The sequence below is a fragment of the Anoplopoma fimbria genome, chromosome 7 (genome assembly GCF_027596085.1).
Source record: "Anoplopoma fimbria isolate UVic2021 breed Golden Eagle Sablefish chromosome 7, Afim_UVic_2022, whole genome shotgun sequence".
NCBI lineage: Eukaryota > Metazoa > Chordata > Actinopteri > Perciformes > Anoplopomatidae > Anoplopoma > Anoplopoma fimbria.
In genome coordinates, this window is record NC_072455.1 from 1,618,694 (window position 1) to 1,637,849 (window position 19,156).

Consider the following 19,156-nt stretch of genomic DNA (forward strand, 5'->3'; position numbering starts at 1 on the left):
CATCTCATGTTCTTTATCAGCAGCTTCTGTCAGCAATGACTGATGGAGGGATAACTCCCTCTGCTGGTGAAGACCATGAGACGAGGTTGAGAGCTCTGGAAAAAAGCTCCGACTGTATTATTACGTGTTGAAAGCTGCTTTAACCGCTTTTGACCACCCGGGCTCCTTAGTCATTTTAATTTATTCCATTTAATTAATGAAATGTGAGATTTTTATGACTCAAATGTCGACGTCAAAGATGTGAGAAGGATTAAAAAAATATATAAAACTGGCAGAAATATAAAAATGAAAAGAACTCAGATTCAGGATGTAAATTCAGTGTTTTATTTTTTTACACACTCATAAATATAAATTGTATTTGTGTGAAAAAGAAATTACTTTTTTTGTTCTGAACTTTAAAGTGTAAACATCAAGATACAGCTTATAATTAGTCCATACGATGAAGGGCTTTGGTGTTAGTAAGGAGTGAATAAATAATTAATAACCTAACAGTAAACAACAAATGTTTTAATTCTGCAAAGAAATTATCGGTATTCAAGAAATAGAAAATTACAAAAAATTACAAATAATATATGCAAAAAAAGTATTGGTGGTGATGAAGGTCTAGGTGAACTTCCTGATGAAGCGCAGTTTGAGGTAAGCGATGGCGAGGAAGCAGATGGTCATGATGCCCAGAGCCATGTGGTTCTGCCAGAAGCCCCAGGTGGAGAAATCGACGCCCTGCTCCTCCAGAAACTCCTCCCCCGTACACCTGGAAACACCGTGAGTTACTAACCCGTTACTGCAGGTTACGACTAGAAAATCTATCTAATAACTAACTAAATAAATGAACAATGTCACTGAAACACTAACCGACACATTTTATTTTTTATCTATTAACTTACACAAATTTACTTATACAATTTAAAAAGTAACAAACTACCTCATTGACTAACTAATTTAGTAATTAACTAATCTTCTAACTACAAAACTGACTTTTTTGACATTTTAACTAGATGTATAACTAACATGTCCATCTTTAAGTAAAAGAAAAAATCCATTTAACTAGTGAACTGAGAGCCATTTTTTAGGAAGTAACAAGTTAACTAACCGGCAGCCGTCCTTTTAACATGCTTATCTTTATTGTAACTAACTAACTAACTAACTAACTAACTAACTAACTAACTAACTAACTAACTAACTAACTAACTAACTAACTAACCATTCTACTAGTAAACTGGCATGCTAACACTTTAATGCCAACCTTTTATCAAATGTATAAAAATCTGTTCAACAAGTGAGCTGAGAGTCACTCGTTTTTAGCAAGTAAGCAAAGCGTCTTTTTAACACTTTTTATCACCTTTAATGTAAGTAACTAACTACACAACTAACTAGTTGGTTGGTTTACCAATTAAATAAAAAAAGTAAGCAAAGTACAGGTTAATATAAATATACTTACGAGAGTCCCGGTGGAACGATGCTGCTGTTGAGACTGCGACAGAAGTTCAGTCCAGTGAACTCGTTAACCTGCAGAGCCTGAAAACGCACAAACAACCACCATCATGCTTTAAAAATATTATATTTAAATTACAGAAATACAGAGTTCAACAGTGTTTACTGTAGATTAAGAGGTTTGTCTACTTTTACTTAATTTTTCTTTATTTTATTAGAGCTCACAGAAAAGAAACAAACCAAAAAGCTACATTAAATAAAAAAATAAAACACCCTTTCTAAAATAGACTTATATGCGAACATTCATCCTTTGCTTTTATGTTTTAAATATACATTTTGTTTTGTTCCTCTGACCAAACTTCATCATTTATTTAGATTTATGTCCTGTCCTGCTTCAATAAAAACGTCTATCTGATAAGATCACTTCTAATAGTACTAAATGAGTTACAATATCAATTTAATCAACTACAATAAACAAATTAAATCTTTAATTTGATAATGTTAAAGTGTGTTTAAGGTGGTTTGAACACCACAGAAGAAGGGAAACGAAGGAGCGTAATCAGCTACAGGAAATTAAAGTAGATTACAGTGTGTGTGTGTGTGTGTGTGTGTGTGTGTGTGTGTGTGTGTGTGTGTGTGTACGTACACCGAGGCCGTATCGTGGTATACTCAAGTATTTCAACCAAGAGAGCCAGCTGACGATGGAGGGAAGATTCACCAGCAGACCTGCAAAGATCTGCAGAGAAGAAGAAAGTTTACAGGTAAGGAATTAAACTTTTTTCTACAACACAAGAACATAAATGAAGTCTGTTTGGCATTTGGGCAGTCGCCATCTTGTTTTCTATGAACCAGAAGTGTGTGAGTTTTTTGTACATGTGTGTGTGTGTGTCTCACCATCATGAAGACGCAGGCGATGGTCATGAAGATGTTGGCGATGGCGACCACCGTCTGGTCGGCTGAGATGGCCAGAGCCATGGAGGTGGCGGTGTAGGCGACCAGAGTCACGGTGAACATGAAGGTGAAGAACGCTGCGACTGTCGGCTTCAGACCTGCACAAGGAAGCATCAGAGGAACAAGGTTATATAATCAGAAAAAACGTTGCTGTAAAATGAATTGTTGAAAAAAAAAAAAAAAAAAAAAGAATTTTACAAAATTGTGAAATCTCTAAAAATGTCTTAAAAAAAATCATTTTTAAACAAACAAAACAACTAAAATGAACACTTTTAGAGCATAGAAACAATAATACTTTTTTAAAAATAGAACTTACTGAACTCTGACGTACAATACTTGGTCAGAATTATTTTCGCTCACAAAGATTAAGGCCCAAGTAGCACTTTGTAAATAAAAAAATTATACTAACTCTTAAAGAAGATATATAAACCAAAACTTAAAAATACCTTGAAAATGAACTAAAAATAAACTAAGCTTGTTATATAAACTCCAAATAAAAAAAATGCACTAAATTATAGCAAATGAGCTGCAACCAACAATTATTTCAAGTATCAAATAATACATTGATTATTTTGGGGCTATATAAATTGATCGTTTAATATATAAAACTTTAATATATAAAACGTTGTCTCTGTTTTCACATTGTGAAAACAGAGTCCTTAAATTGTTAATTTTTTTCTATCTACAATCTAAAACTCTAAATATCAAATTGACAGTGTTTGCAACTTTTTTAAATATAATTAAATATTTATATTAATAAATATAATTATTTCTTGATTTCCCGTTTATTAAAATTGTTTTAAAAAAATGTTTTCGTAACTAAGCAAACCTCACAACGTAGCGTAGAGATTATCTTCATACCCACCAATCATAAAGTACGCCACACAGCTGAAGACGATGGCGGGGATGGTCCTCAGCGTGAGGATGTCAGACAGGATCTTAGACAGGAAGTACACCGACACCCTGTAGTAACCGCTGATGTACTCGTGACTGACGAGAAGAAAAATACACATAAATACACAGTTTTATCAATTAACCTCATGGAGAAGTATTATCATTTGGATTTCAAATTGATCACACAACACAGTAAAACAGAAAGAGGCTCAGAAATACCGGAAAATTTGTCACAGTAATACAAATAGGTTAAAGTGTGTGTGAGTGTATATTTAAGCTACATTGTGGGGACTCACAACCAATCGGGGTTCAAAGTTTGGGTCCCCACAAGGTTTTTTTATTTTATCCATGGGGATAGTTCATTTTGGGAAACATGCATCCTAACTTTCTTTCTGAGAATGAGATGAGATGAAATTTGTCTCATGTCTCTGTCAAGAACAGAGTCAGGACATTAGCTTAGCTTAGCATAAAAAACTGAACCCCTCCCCCTAAACCATAAATTGTTCTTTTACATTTCTTTTTATATACAAGTTTAACATGGGAGATACATTGTGTAATTAAATCAGCTGTAGAGAGCTTAAGATAGACTAAGGTAATTGTTTTCCTCTGTTTACAGTCTTAATGCTAGTCTAAGCTAAGCTAACCAAATCCTGACTCCGGCACAAAGACTAGAGATAAACATCTAGTTAAGATGCATATTTCCCAAAAGAAAACCAGAAATAAATAGTTAATCTTATAGGGACTGGATTTTTTGAGTCCCCACCAACACAAAATTAATCTTTTCATCTCACTCTCAGAAATAAAGTCAGTAAGCGTATTACTCTAAACTTTAAAAACATTTCATTGTGGTTAAGGGGCATTAATGGAAATCAACACAATGTCCTCATAAGTGTGCGTATGTTTGTGTATTAAACCCACATGAAGAGTTTCCTCTCTGCGATGAAGAGTTCAGCAGACGACAGCGAGCTGAAACACTGATTCACAGTGATGAAGAAGAGAGCGCCGAACCTGAAAACACACAACAAAATCATCAATACACAGACTGATACTTACACAGTTTAACCCAGTACAATATACAATACAATCTGACATTATTGTAATATAATAATTGAGTATGGCCAATGCTACTATTACTGCTCAAAGTATTTAGTTTACTTCCACTTTTATATTAGTACAAGTAAACATTTGCAAATTCCATCCTTAAAACTCTTTTCATTTTAAAAACATTTATTTTTCATACATTTTTCTATTACAAACTTACACTTTCTCTCCCTCTTGTTGGTCTTTGATTGTTGCCTTTCAATCAGTGTTATTACAAATAGTGGTTGTTTGTCTTTGTTTGTTTTAATGTTTGGCTCTATATATTGCATCGATTGCATTTTATTTAAATGTAACTATGCATATATGTATCACCCCTTAAAATCGATTCATTAAAATTTTGCAGCACATTTCTTTTGTTATACATCAAATACCAAGATTTATTTATTTTATGTGAAAACTTATCGGTCAATAAAGCTGTTTTTAATTCTAGTATTCCGCTAATAGTAGTTTTACTGCATCTGCTTACCAACTACGAGTTTACTGCTACAACAAAACTACTTCTACTACGTCACACGACTACCAAAATTGTATTTACTGATTCAACAACTACAACTTTGATCTGTAAAAAACAAGTTACTTGTTGATTAAGAAAGTTGCACCAAAAACTTAATTATACATTTTATAACAAATAAAACCAGAATAGAATAAAATACCTGTTCTGGATTCCACTCTGATCCTCCTTGACGTCAAAGAAAATGGCTCCTACGACGAGAGCCAGGAACAAAGTCACTGCTACCTAAACATTATAAAAACACATTTATAGCCAGCAATAATGAATATGTGTCGCTTTATTGAATGTGATGCAGCAAACACAGCCTGATGAAGCAGGATCTTAAAGGGTAATTTCAACATTTTGGGATGCAGACTAATTTGCATTCTGGTTGTTCGAGCCACGATAGCTGGTTCCCCCTTGTTTTGTGCTAAGCTAACCACATCCTGAATCCCAACTCAAAGACATGAGATTGATATGAATCTTTTCATCTCACTCTCAAAAAGAGAGTTAAGATGCTTATGTCCCAAAATGAAGCATTCCTTTAACCACAAAGATAAAACATTGTGGGGACCTTATTTGCTGTCCCCGTATGGGCAGTGAGTCCCCACAAAGTATCTTTTTAAACATATGTGTGTCAGTACAATCTGATTAAGTGATCTCTCAATTTGTGGGGATAAGCTTATTTCCCAAAATTAGACAAACTTCTTCCACTAGATGCTGCTCCGACTAAATTCCAATTGTACATTAGTGACCCTAAACTTATTTTTGAAAATGTCTCAATTCATGACATCATTTTTGGGCTGAAATAGATTTCTGAAATAGATCCATTTTTTAAAACATCAATTTATAGAAACTTCAATAATTCATAATGAAGTTTGACTCCCTTACAGTTTCAGTTTGGATTTTTTAAGATGTTCCTACCTGAGCAATGGAGGTCTGAGGGTTGAGCATCAGGTTTTGGAACGTTCTCTTGAGAACCCATCTGAACTGGGTCAGGAAGCCGGTGTTGTAGGTGATGGTTCTGGAGCGAGACTTGGTGGGCGGCTTACCCTGAATTATCCTCTCTGAGAGAGACAGAAGGTGACACTCGCTCTGATTTTGTTGAAATAAAAAAGCTACCCAGCAGAATAAATAGTTATTAAAATTAGATCTGTCTTTACCAGCTGCAACGTTTATAATCCGGTTTTCTCGTATGATATTTTGCTGAAAAAGTGTCAAATTCCGCTTGTTACCTGAATACAGTCTTTTCAAAATAAACTTTCTTCTTCACAGGAAACAAATTAGTTGGTTTAGGCAACAAAACAAGTTTAGGAAAAGATGGATTTGGGTTTAAATAACTTAGGAAGTACTTTTGAAGTTATATGACAAACATATTGACAGCTGTCTCCTGGCTGAAATAACAGTTTTTGTATGATCCACCTGCCTTGTGTGGGTTTTTCCGGTCTTAACAATTCCTGGATATCTACAAGTTACCGAGCTTTATTTTTCAACAATTATTGAGAACAGCCTGGTTTCTGAAATCCATTCTGCGTAATGAGTACTTCTATTTGTGGTACTTTTATAAGTATATTTTGATGCTAATACTACTTTTTTTTGCCTTGAAAGCAGGACTTTTACCTACTAAGTATTGTTACACTGTGGTATTTCTTCTTTTTCATTAAGTAAATAATCAAAGTACTTTATACACATAACGACCCCGTGACCTTTTTGTACTGACCCAACTCTGCTTTGGTCTGCCTGAAGTAGTTGCAGTTTCTGTATTCCTCTACCAGTTTGTTCTCGATCCCTCGTCTGGATATCGACACAGTGTCTGAATCTGGATCTGGAGGAAAAGAAAGAGGTATTCAGAAACGTCCAAACAAAGAAAGGTAAAGCAAAAAAATACAAAAAATACTTCATTTATTTGGTCCTTTTTAAAAAAATACAACCCAAACCCACTCACCGTCTTTGTCCAGGTTATTGAGGGCGACGGCGGTCGAGTCTCCGTTGATGATGTCCAGGAAGAAGTCAGCAGGGTTGTTGTGGGGCTCACAGGTGTATCCTGGGAAATGGAGTTCCAAACAGAGTTTCAAACAGTGCATCACCTTTGCTTCAAGTTGTGTTATATTAGATTCATTTCATGTTCCTACCAATGTCTGAGAAATACTCCAGCGCGGTCTGAGCCGGGCCGTGGTAAACCTGATCATTTGAATTATAGTGGAAACAAGTGTTAATGTTCATTTCTATATTAATAAGGTCATTACAAAACATAGAATATGATAGTAGCAGATGGGTTTTCTAGAGGTGAGAAGAAAAAAGGGAGCGAGCTTGATACGAAACAAAAGAGCGACAGAAAAGAGAAGAAGACGGAATGAGCAACAAGAACAAGAAAAAAGTGACAAAAAAAAGAAAGAAAGAAAGACGCAAAGATTCTCCTGGTTAAACTGACTTTTTTTATTAAGCCATATTTCTTAAAGAAAAAAAAGAAGAAAAAAGAGAGATACAAAAAAGAGTTAATGAAATAGCATTAAAAATAGAATAAAAGAAAAGAATAGAGTGAGCCAAAAAAAACTAAAAACAAAAGAAGCGTTGCAAAAGACAGAAAACACCAACAAGTAAGAAAGTTATAATGAAAAATAAACAAAAAGTTAAAAAAAATACTTTGTCTCTACTTTTTAAACTTTGTTTCTCATTGTTAAACTCACTTTTTTTATTAAGCGATATTTCTCAATGAAAATATTAAACAAACAAAAAAAAGTTACAAATGAAGTTAGAGATGAAGTCAAAAATAAACAAAAGAACATAAGAAGCAGAAAGAGCAAGAACAAATAACAAAAATAGTGAGAAACTAGGAAAAAAAGAGTAAATCATTCTAAAATAGGGAGGAAAGTGAGCACCAAGAGATAAGGAAAGTGCATAAAAACAGAAAAAGCAGCTTAAAAAAGAGCAAATAAAAGAAAAATCACAAAATAAAAGGAGAATAGAGCGACAAAAGTAAGAAAAGTAAAGAATCAGGAAACAAAGAGAAGTGGACAGTAGAGAAATAAACACTGTAATCTGATCTAAATACGTTTCACTGAGCAGACGTGGTCGACCTGTTTGCCGTTGACCAGCAGGGTGAGGCTATCGAACAGCCGGTAGATGGAGTATCGAGGCTGGTGGATGGAGAGGATGATGGTGCGACCGCTGTTGGCCATCCTGAAGAAACAGCGACCAGAGAACATGGACATTAAAACACTGAAAGCAAAGGTTTGAACTGTCTGACTGTGTGTGTGTGTGTGTGTGTGTGTGTGTGTGTGTGTGTGTGTGTGTGTGTGTGTGTGTGTGTGTGTGTGTGTGTGGACCTCTTGAGCAGCAGCAGGACGGAGTTGGCGGTGCTGGCGTCCAGGCCGGTGGTGGGTTCGTCCAGGAAGAGGACGGGCGGGTCGATGATCAGCTCCATGCCGATGTTCGTCCTCTTCCTCTCGCCGCCGGAGATCCTCGAATCAGCTGAGTGCCCACCTGTACGCACACACACACACACACACACACACACACACACACACACACACACACACACACACACACACACACACACACACACACACACACACACACACACACACACAGTGAGTACTTCTATACTTGTGAGGACCGTCTGTGACGTGATGTCCCTCCTCTCTTTCATTTCCTTTTTCATTCTTCCTCGGTTCGTCTTTCATTAAATCTCTTTTGTTCTCTTTCTTTACTTTTTTCTTACAGTGTTTACATTATTTATTCTTTATTTCTTCAGTTTCCTTTTTTTCTTTTGGTTTTCCCGTTCTATATTTATCTTTTCAACAAGTTTCTTGAAACTTTCTCAAAATTCTATCTTTTTTGTCTCTCTTCTCTTTATTTTAACCTCTTTCTTGTCACTTTTGCTCCCTTAATTATTTTTTTAAAAATTATTTTCTTTGTTTCTTTTTTGTCTGATATCTTATTTGCACATCTTTCTTTGTCTTTTTGTTTCTCTTTCTTCTCTCTGTCTCTACTTCTGTCACTCTTTCTTTCTCCTCTCTTCCTCACTTTTGTTCTCTTTCTTTACCTTTTTCATTGAGTGTTTCCTTTGTTGCTTTGTTATTTCTTTACTTCCTAGCTCTCCCCTCTTCCTGCTTTTTTCTCCATGTTTCCTTATGTCTCTATAATTATTTTTTTCTTCCCTATATCTTTTTTCTTTTTCTTGTCGCTCCTTCTCTTTTGTCACTATCTTTGATTCTTTTATTGTTTGACCTTTTCTTTATTTCTTTCTTATCTCTTTATTGTTATATATATATATAACTGTCTCTCTTCATGACATAATTCTTTATCCCCCCCCCCTCCTCCTCCTCCTCCTCCTCCTCCTCCTCCTCCTCCTCACCCTGGAGTCGGCCACTCGGCCCAGTCCCAGCTCCTGGATCAGCTTGTTGACCTTTTCCTCCTTCTCCTTCTGAGAAACAGACGACGGGAGTCTCAGCGCCGCAGAGAAGATGAAGTTCTCTCTGACGGTCAGCGTTCCCATCACCACGTCGTCCTGGAGACGAGAAACCATCATCAAGGTAATGACCTCATTATTTCCTAAAATGTGACAGAAAACATGTAATCCTGAATGGGATGTGAGTCCCTGTCCGTCTCACCCACCTGCACCACGTATCCAGACAGACACTTGAAGTTTGGAGGCTGCTGAGCTCCGTCGATTAAAACTTCTCCGGACAGACCTGAAGGGTCCTTCCTCGCTGCCAGAACATCCAGGAACCTGAACGACAAACGGATCCAGTTTAGAAGGTAGAATATGCAGGATTCTCCTAAAATAACAGACCTAAACAAAATAATCTCTTTTCTTTTCATGTGCAACGTGCAACCAAGAGGAAGCTCCGGATATGGCTGATACAGCGCAGAAAAAAACACATAGTGAGTCTGTTAATAAAGAATTACTTAAGGAACTTTCATTTGTGTTGGTTTTGGCGCCCCCTGTGGACAAAGGTGGTAGTGTTTCCGAGCACCAGAGTCCCTTTAAAAAACCTCTCATTTTACTGCAGCAGGGTCTGACAGTCTGACCCAATCAGATGTGGAGGATCAGAGGTATAAATGGAAATACTCAGGTACAGAATCATAACACATAATGGAACTCACGATGACTTTCCGCTTCCCGTGGCTCCCATGATGGCGTTCAGACCCGGTTTCATGATCCCACTGAGAGACAGATAGAAAAACATGAATATTTATGAATGTCATTTTAGACACTTTTAATATGAATGAGGTTTTTATTATTTTCCTCACATGGATTTCCAGAATGACTTTAGATCTCAAATAGAGAAACCAAAAATACACAAAACCAATTTAAATACTTTTCCAAATCATTAAAGAAAAATGATACACCACATATTTTCATCATCTCTGGACAATACACACTTTAATAAAAATGTGTAACTCATTTTTAACTTTTTTTTAACTAACTTAACTTTATTTTTTATTTTTTAATGAACAAAAGTTCACTTTTATGGCGTGATGTACTTCATATAAAGCTTGTAAATTCTGCCATTTTAAAAAAATAGAATAGAATAGAATAGAAAAAGCTTTATTGTCTCGCCGAGGCAGGAAAATAGTTTTAGGTTAAAAATATTTGGGAAATACTCTTTTTTGCTTTCTAGCAGTTAGATGAGGTGATTGATATCACTCTCATGTCTGAATGGTTAATATGAAGCTATGTCCAGCAGCCAGTTAGCTTAGCTTAGCATTAAAGCAAATGGATTAGAAAAATATAATATATTACAACTTGTCCCGAATACAAGTTGTTTCCAGTCTTTGTGCTAAACTAAGCTAGCCATTTACACACTCATATTTGCTCATCCATCTTGATTCTGATGTTGACCAATGTTCTGTTTGAGATGACGAGGCAGTTTCACCTCTGTCATATTTCTGAGGAACTGAAACACTTCAGTGTGATTCATCTTTTTTGTTTTGTTTTTTGCTGACTCAGGATCCGCACTATAAGTCCAAAGTCTAGCATTTCATAATTTCAACACATGACAATGCAGTTTTGTTTCAATTCCTTCAAGATGATTTGTCCTTGCTTCATTTCACATATTTATTTTCAAACAAGATGTATAGATATTTAAAGGCAGTTTCCATCCGTTTCCAGTCTTTGTGCTAAGCTAAGCTAATGGTCAAACACACCATAGTGCTCCTTTATCTTAATTCTAATGTTTTGTTCTGTTTTCTTTATGATGACGCAGCAGTTTCCACTCTGGGTTTCTTCAAAGTGAATGTTGGTGAACTTTGTGATGACGCTTGGTCATGTGTGTGGAGGTTTCACAAACGTTTCAGTCACTGCTTTGCAATAGTTTGATTGATCTTTTGGTCTTTTTGCTGACTCAAGGTCGTAACTTTCTCCTGAATAAATCAGCAAATTTGATGATTTATTTTCAACATATGATGCTGCAGTTTTTATTTAGCCTCCTAAAGGATGGTTCTGTCTTCCTCTCTTCCTTCCCCTTAATGTTTTAAGGAACAGAGAGTTTTTATTGTTTTTTTTAGACTGCTTAAATAATGACAGTACATTGTTTTTGAATGAACCCCCAAATTGAGCAGTCAATTAGTCAGCAAATTTCATAAAACGTGGTTTATTTTCCATCTGAAACCATGATGCTGCAAATATGTTTTGTGTTTAATCTTGACTTTCTTTCTAACTTCTCTTTGTCCTGCCTTTCTCTTATTCTGTCTTTCTTTCCATATCTTTTTTTCCGTCATTCACTGACATGTTTTTTGGGGGTTTTTTATGCAATTTTCTGGTATTTCAACCTTTGTCTCTTTCCAATTTTTTTGTCTTGTCTTTCTTTTAGCAGAGGTACTTCATTTTATTCAACGATCAGGAAAAACAACAAAGTTATGATGTGAGAGGGCATTAAATGTAATATCTAATAGAGCTAAAAAGTCCAATTTAACCAACCTGACTACAGGTTCTTTAAAAAAACATACATTTTCCAAATTTTTGGATTAGAATGAAGCAAATAAACAACATAGAAAGACAGAAGAGGAGGAGGGTCGAACGAAGACAGAAGAGAAAGTAAACCGAAGCCAAAGCCGAGTTGACCTGCCCATATTTAACCTACATGAGCAAACCAAATGTTTAACTTCCTGTCTCCTCGTGATAACAGAGAAACAGATGCTCCTGTCAAACTGCTGTCAGGTTTCAGACGCTCACTGAAGCACAGAGATGAATATTTTATGGAAAAATATAAAAATGAATCCAAAAGAAACCTTGAAAAGGAACGTGTCTTTGAAAGCAGTTTTTCCTCGTGGTTAGTTTAGTAACCGTTCTCTGCTCAATCATTGATGACAGTAAAGGTTAAATAGTACGTCCATGCATGAGCAGATAAACTGAAGCAGGAAGTGTTCAACAGTTTCTATCACAAAAAAAGCAACAAACCAACCTTCACCTTTGTGTCTGACTGGTCAATGATTACACACACAACAATAAAATACCAGAGATACCACCCTCAATAACACGCTGTACTTTGACCGACTGCCTTTTTCATAATACATAATAATGTTTTCATAACATTTCATATGACATAATTGAAGACTTTGATCATCTTCATAACATTCATGATATCACAATAGAAGATAATAAAAAAAGCAGTTGTTTATATATTTCACTAAAAACTAAAAATGTAAAAGCTATGATGGTGCCAGAAGAAAAAGTCAGAGGATCACCAAAGTCAGTCGGATTCATCCTCTGATGACAATACATGTTTGTGCCAAGTTCCATGGAAATCTATCAAGTAGTTGAGATATTAAATTAAAAACAAAAAAATGTATCCTTATGGTGGCGCCATAGGAAAAAGTCAGAGGATCAGAAAAGTTGTAGGGTTTATCCTCCGATGACCATGAAATTTAGTGTAAAATTATATGGAAATCCATTCTGCAGCGTCAGACTTATTTCACTCAAAACCGAAATATGTCAACTTCTCTGGTACTAGAGGAAAGTCAGAGGATCACCAAAGTCAATAGGATTTATCCTCTGGGAACCATGAATGTTGACTCAATGTTGAGATATTTCACAGGATTAGTGAAAATATTAACAGTCGGACAAATTGAAAGGATTTATCCCCTTTTAACGCAAACTATTGAAAAACTTTTAAAATCACCAGAAAAAAATGTTAACCTCATAGAGGTTCACCAAAGTAATTTCATCCTCTGATGACCATGAATGTCTACCAAATTTTGCGCCAATTCATTTAATAAATGTTGAGTTATTTCACAGGATAGGTGGAATAAAATTACAAGTTGGCAAAAAGTCATAGGATCACCTAAGTCAGTAGAATGTTATCCTCTGGGAACCCTGAATGTTTGTGCAGAATTTCATGGCAACGTATTGAATGTTTTTTCAGGTCACTAGAAGGTGAATTAAACACCCACACAGGGGTTCATAGAGGCGGCTTTGAAAGGTCTGGAGGCAGCTCAGCATCCTGCCTCTGTTTCTGTTTGTTGGTTTAACCTGAGAGTCATTGTTTCCTCACAAGCTTCTCCATGTGTGTGTTTTTGTCACGGAGGAAAAGTGAGTTTCTTGACAAAGCAAACTTCCTTCCTCTGCCTCCAAACATGTGTGTGTGTTTGATCCGTGAAGGCCTTGATCGAGTCACGTTAGCGTTCCAGGTGTCGTCCCGTCGGCACGTAGACAAACAAACACACAATAACTGTACATGAAGCCTCAGTTTACCGAACTCAGAGCTATGATTCTCAGAGGGATGAAACTTACTTTAGTCGCTTTGTTTAAAGAGTCCAATGTAGCCCGGAACAGACAAACCAACCACTGGCGAGGGCTTTTAGTATTTTTACGTTACCTAAAGGCCACCGTGGTTCTCCGAGACGCTTTTGAAACTACGTTAACTACCAGCCGAGTGCAAAACCGTGGTATCGTCAACCCCAGCCTGACTCCTGAATAAGTGTTATTGTAGTAACGATAGCATCTTAGCCTGGCAAAAGTCCTAAAAGATACCCCGGTGTTGCTACAGTTTTGCATTTGGCCACTAAAAGGGATGTAAATGAAGGGGATTCAATGAAATGATGGCATTTTACAGCAATATCAATTTATTTCAATGGAATCAGCAGTATCAGTCGGTTTGTTTGCAGATGACAAGATAGTAAAAAATTGTAAACCATACTTTGGTGTTTCATTTTACCTCTTTACTTACTTTTTTTCTTTTTACAAAATGTGCCAAAACACTGGCAACAAGGAAGATCTTGGGTTGATAATAATAATGAGAATAAATATGGAACAAAATTTAAATCGTACCCCCTAAACTAAAAGGAAATCTGGTTTGAATTGACATCAAACACTTTAACTATATTTGTTTACATGATATTTATCTATAGAGGGGCTGGGGGCGTAAAAGTCCATGCTAATATATTTTGAATCTTTAAAATTTACACCATCTTTGGAGCATTTCTGACCTTTGGGGCAACGAGGAGCCACAGACCAATCATAATAGAGGATTTAATCTTAGTTTATTAGCTGCGTTGCACACATTCAGTTTTATTCAACCACCTCTGTCGGAGTGTAAACTGCTCCACAAAAGAGGTATAGTAGTTATGAGACAGGAGTCAGTGGTATTATATGGCTTTTGAATTAGCTTCTAAAGCTTTCTAAAGGTCTGGTTACACCAGAAAGTAGCAAAGCAAATTCATACATATATCTTTTGGAAATATGTGAGTACTACAAGCTTGGAGACATACTGTTAAAGTGTCTAAAGGGTTGTCTTGTTTCAAAAAGCAGTTTCAGACCATCAAGTCGTAGTTTCAAAAGGCTGCATTGTACTCACTTGAGGTCGATGAGGATGTCTTTGGTCGTACCCTTCTTCCGACACAGGCAGCTTCCTCCCTGCGTCACCTTGTAGTCGATGTTATGAAAGCTGACGGTGGCGCCCTGCCGCTGTTGGCCCGCACCTGCAGACTGAAAAAACAGTTCATTCAAACTCAAAACTTCCATATTTACAAACTGTGAGATGTAAACATGAAGAGAGGAAAGAGGGAAGGAAGGTACCTGGTGTTTTGAGGCTCCATTCAGCCCAAGTTCCATCGTCACTTGGGCCCTCGACATCTTTAACCCTCTCTCCTCCTGAAACACTGAAGAAACATTTTAATGAAGCTAACAGTTCTTATAGAAGACTTTCCTGTTCCTTTTCAAGCTAGCTAAGCTTTGTTGTGCATTTTAATTATGTATTTTGTTATAAATTCATACGTTTCATTGCACAGTGGTGTTACGTTGTGATGTTTCTACTCCAAGAAGTAGCTCAATAATTAGCTAACTAGCTAGTTATAAGTGCTACTTTAACTCGCAAGTATGTTAGCTGTGACAAAAATCCTAGAAATCTGCTAAAAACAACAACGAATAAATGGTTTAATTAGAGTTTCGTTAGCTTAGCGAATCCTGTTATTTTAACAAACAGGAACCAAATGAAACTAGCTAACGGATCTAGCATTTATTTATTCGTGTAACTTCGTAAATTTGTGCTCCTCAAAATAAATTGGAGGGTTTTCTTAATATTCATTAATATTCCGCTACTAAAAACACATTTAAGAGCCGAAATGTAAAGAATAGATCAAAGATAAACTGCTAACTAGCTTACGTACAAAGGTAACTGAGTGTTAGCCTACTTCTGAAGCTAAGAAGCTTTTTAAACTACATTATTTTGTGGTGTTGCACGTTATTTTGGAAAAAAGACAGCCACTCTGTGCTAGCCGCGATTAAATGCTACATCAGAGTTGAATCTAACGTTAGCAGATTGAGTCCTGCAATGTAGACTTCTAGATTTGTGAAAATGTTCTCTACAGTCAAACTTGTTTCTACGTTTTCCAATCACACTAGTTAGTCATCTTCCTCAAAGCCTGATTTCCATCTGCAGATGAAGATCTTGTGATCAGATTGAAAGCTCCAGAAATGAACTTTGACCTTTAGACCATTACGAACAACAAAATACGTAATTTCTTGTTGCTTTTAAAAATGACACGTTCTTTTTTTCTCAAATATTTATGATATACGAAGATGGTGTTTGTCAATTTCCTTCCTGAATGACTGTTAATTGTTTATTTTGGCTAGGTTTAGCCACACAATGACTTAGTTAAACACTTTGTTGACCCAATACAACTTCAATTTCATTGTAAGATTTCAACATTTAGACATTTGAACAAACTACTGCTGTTTTTCTGGTAACTACAGTTCAAACCTTTGACTGGTTTATTTGCTGATTTCAAACTAAGGCTCAATAAATTACATAAAATGTCTAAAAAGTTCATTTCCAGGTTCAGTGTATTATCTGACCTTTGATCTCCTCGCTGTTAAGTTTCCTGCAATTTTTGCTGATCTGTAAACTGAATCCCAACTCAAAAGCAGTTGCTAGAGTTAATTGTTGCTTCCTCTTTCTGTCCTACAAAACTACACTATTCAGCAGTTTTGGAAGAATTACTCAGATCTTGAACGTGGGGTAAAAGTAGGAAAACCACAGTGTAGAAATACTGTTACAACGAAAAGTCATGTGTTTAAATGTTTGCTGAAGCAGAAGCACAAAAGTCTTGTTATTATAAATGTATTTAAGGTATCAAAAGTAAATCACATTGTGCAGAGTGGCTAATTTCAGAATAATATAAATTATATGAATTGATCATTTAAGCATTAATGTATTCATCAATTTAAAGTAGAAGATGGTAAAGGTGGAGATCATTTTAACTACTTTATATACTGCAGGGAGACTTTTGACCTCCTATAATAGAGTTAAATCATATTCTATAATATTATATCATAGTTTGTATTATTTATGTGAATCTTCAAACAAACAAGTGAGTAAAGTTGATGAATAAACACAGCGGATAGAAAAAGTACAATATTTGTCTATGAAATGTGGTAAAGTAGAAATATAAAGTAGCAGAAAAGTACCTGACATTAAGTAAATGTACTTTCGAACACTGCTTTCTAGTAAACACCTCACTCTACTTGAACCTGATGTGGATTAATCTCAGCTACAGCAGCTCAGACTTCAGATTTATCTTTTTTTTAAATAGATGCAGCTGACAACTAGAGTGTAATATTTCATAACTGACCGGCTGAAGCTGCTGAAGTCCCGGTGAGAACGGCTGCTGACGGACGTCCAAACCTCAGGAGACCGAGAGCAGTTTGTTCAGAGCTCACTGTGGGAGTAAAACCTGGTTTTATGACTGAGGACTGATAAGAGAAGTAGGGAGAAGGGCAGCAGAGAGCGTGAGACTCTCTCTCTCTATTTACTGCAGCAGTGGTAATAATACCTCAGTGTAGAAGTACAAGTACAGAGTCCTGCATTCAACAGATTATCAGCAATTAATTAGTAATGGAAGTGAAAAAAAAAAGTGTTATATTTTTTTTTTATTATTAGATTTTCCTTTTTTATACTATTTAATTTTACACTCTTTTATTCTATTTCGTTTTATTTTATTTTACTTTATTTATTTTCCTTTTTTATACAATTTTATTTTACACTATTTTATTGTATTTTGTTTTACTTTACTTTTATTTATTTTATTATATTTTCCTTTTTTTATACTATTTTATTTTACACTAATTTATTTTACTCTATTTTATTGTATTTTTATTTTAAATTCAGATTTAAATTCAGATTGAAATTGAATTTTTACTTTTTTATTTTACTTTTGTTTTATACTATTTTATTTTACTCAATTTCATTGTATTTTTTTTTTTAAATTCAGATTTAAATTTACATTTAAATTAAATTTTACTTTTTTGGTTTTATTTTGTTTTATTTAATTGTATTACCTAAAGGGTTTAATAAGAGTTAGTTTAGCAGATTTGGGGATTTTACAAAACAGGAACTACAGTGGGTACGGAAAGTATTCAGACCCCTTTAAATTTTTCACTCTTTGTTTCATTGCAGCCATTTGCTAAAATTGAAAAAGTTCATTTTTTTTCACATTAATGTACACTCAGCAACCCATCTTGACAGAAAAAAACAGAAATGTAGAAATTTTTGCAAATTTATTAAAAAAGAAAAACTGAAATATCACATGGTCATAAGTATTGCAAAAAATTCTACCATTCAGTTAATCCCAGTAGCAATTACATTTCCTTTAAACATTTTCCAAAAAAATATTGGAGGGTTTTCTTAATATTCATTCATATTCCAATAGCAAAAAAACATGCAAAACGCGTCAAAATAATGAATAATTAGCATCTAAATATAATTAAAACACCAAAAACAAAAGTACTCATAATGCAGAATATGCCCTTTAAAATAATGCATATTATTATTAGATGTTTATGCTACAGTGATGCTTCTCATACTTACAGTAAGTTAAATATATAATACATGAATCCTTTCATCTCAATGTCTCTTTGATGTTCACCTCCCTGCAGCAGCATGTATCAATATTGGTGCAGTCGTACTTCTCGCGATATCTTCTGGTCCTCCACGAGAAGTGCAGCCAGGAGGAAGCAACTCTCGCGAGATTTGAGCGGTCCAAAGTTCTTCCACAACAGCGGCTGGAAAAGTTGGTTTGAATCTCGGAAACTTGCTCATATTTGTGGGTAAGAAACGCCGATGAACCGCATTTTATGTTTAAATGTTATATATTAAACAGTTTATATAACATGGAGCCGTTTTATTAAAGATAAACGGGTGTTTTACAGAAGTTTGCCCTCGGGTCACCCTAGTAACGTAAACGAGTTGAAACTGTCGTGACTCCATGTTTTACGTTACTATTAGTTACTTTACGTTAACCCATAAATACTATAGAATGATGGCTTCACTTCATTTAATTTGTTTTCTACACATTTTAATTCAACAGTTTTTTTTTTAAATTAACGACACAATATTCTCAGACTTTTTTAAATTACATAAAATAAGTTGAATGTATTGAATTATTACTTATATGTATGTATATGTATGTATATATGTAAATATATATGTGTATATATATGTATATGTATGCATATGTATTTATGTATGTATGTGTATATATATGTATATATATATGAATGTATATGTATGCATATGTATGTATATATGTATGTACATGCACATACACGTATATATATATATAAATGTGTGTATATGTGTTTATGTTTATATATATGTATAGGTGTATATGTGTTTATATATATCTGTATATGTGTTTATAGGTGTATATATATATACGTTTATATGTACTGTATATATGTGTAAATGTATATATGTATATATTTATGTATGTATATATGTTTATATATATATTTATGTATATATGTATATATATATATATATATATATATGCGTTTTTTATGTATTG

General features: G+C 34.9%; 1 protein-coding gene and 1 pseudogene across 1 annotated transcript; one reads left to right on the forward strand and one right to left on the reverse strand.

The window, feature by feature from the left end:
- Positions 1-305: 305 nt before the first annotated feature.
- On the reverse strand, positions 306-17,030 carry LOC129093400 (broad substrate specificity ATP-binding cassette transporter ABCG2-like). The gene is given in 20 exon segments (XM_054601415.1): positions 306-751; positions 1,439-1,515; positions 2,078-2,167; positions 2,326-2,480; positions 3,248-3,372; positions 4,195-4,284; positions 5,031-5,113; positions 5,792-5,934; positions 6,588-6,692; positions 6,813-6,911; positions 7,000-7,048; positions 7,945-8,047; positions 8,194-8,326; positions 8,329-8,350; positions 9,225-9,377; positions 9,485-9,599; positions 9,977-10,036; positions 14,668-14,798; positions 14,889-14,971; positions 16,943-17,030. Coding segments are annotated over 19 exon segments (1,938 nt in total). The 5' UTR covers positions 14,946-14,971; positions 16,943-17,030; the 3' UTR covers positions 306-603.
- Positions 17,031-18,375: 1,345 nt separating this feature from the next.
- The window catches only part of LOC129093414 (type II inositol 3,4-bisphosphate 4-phosphatase-like), a 16,406-nt pseudogene continuing 15,625 nt past the window's right edge, over positions 18,376-19,156 (forward strand).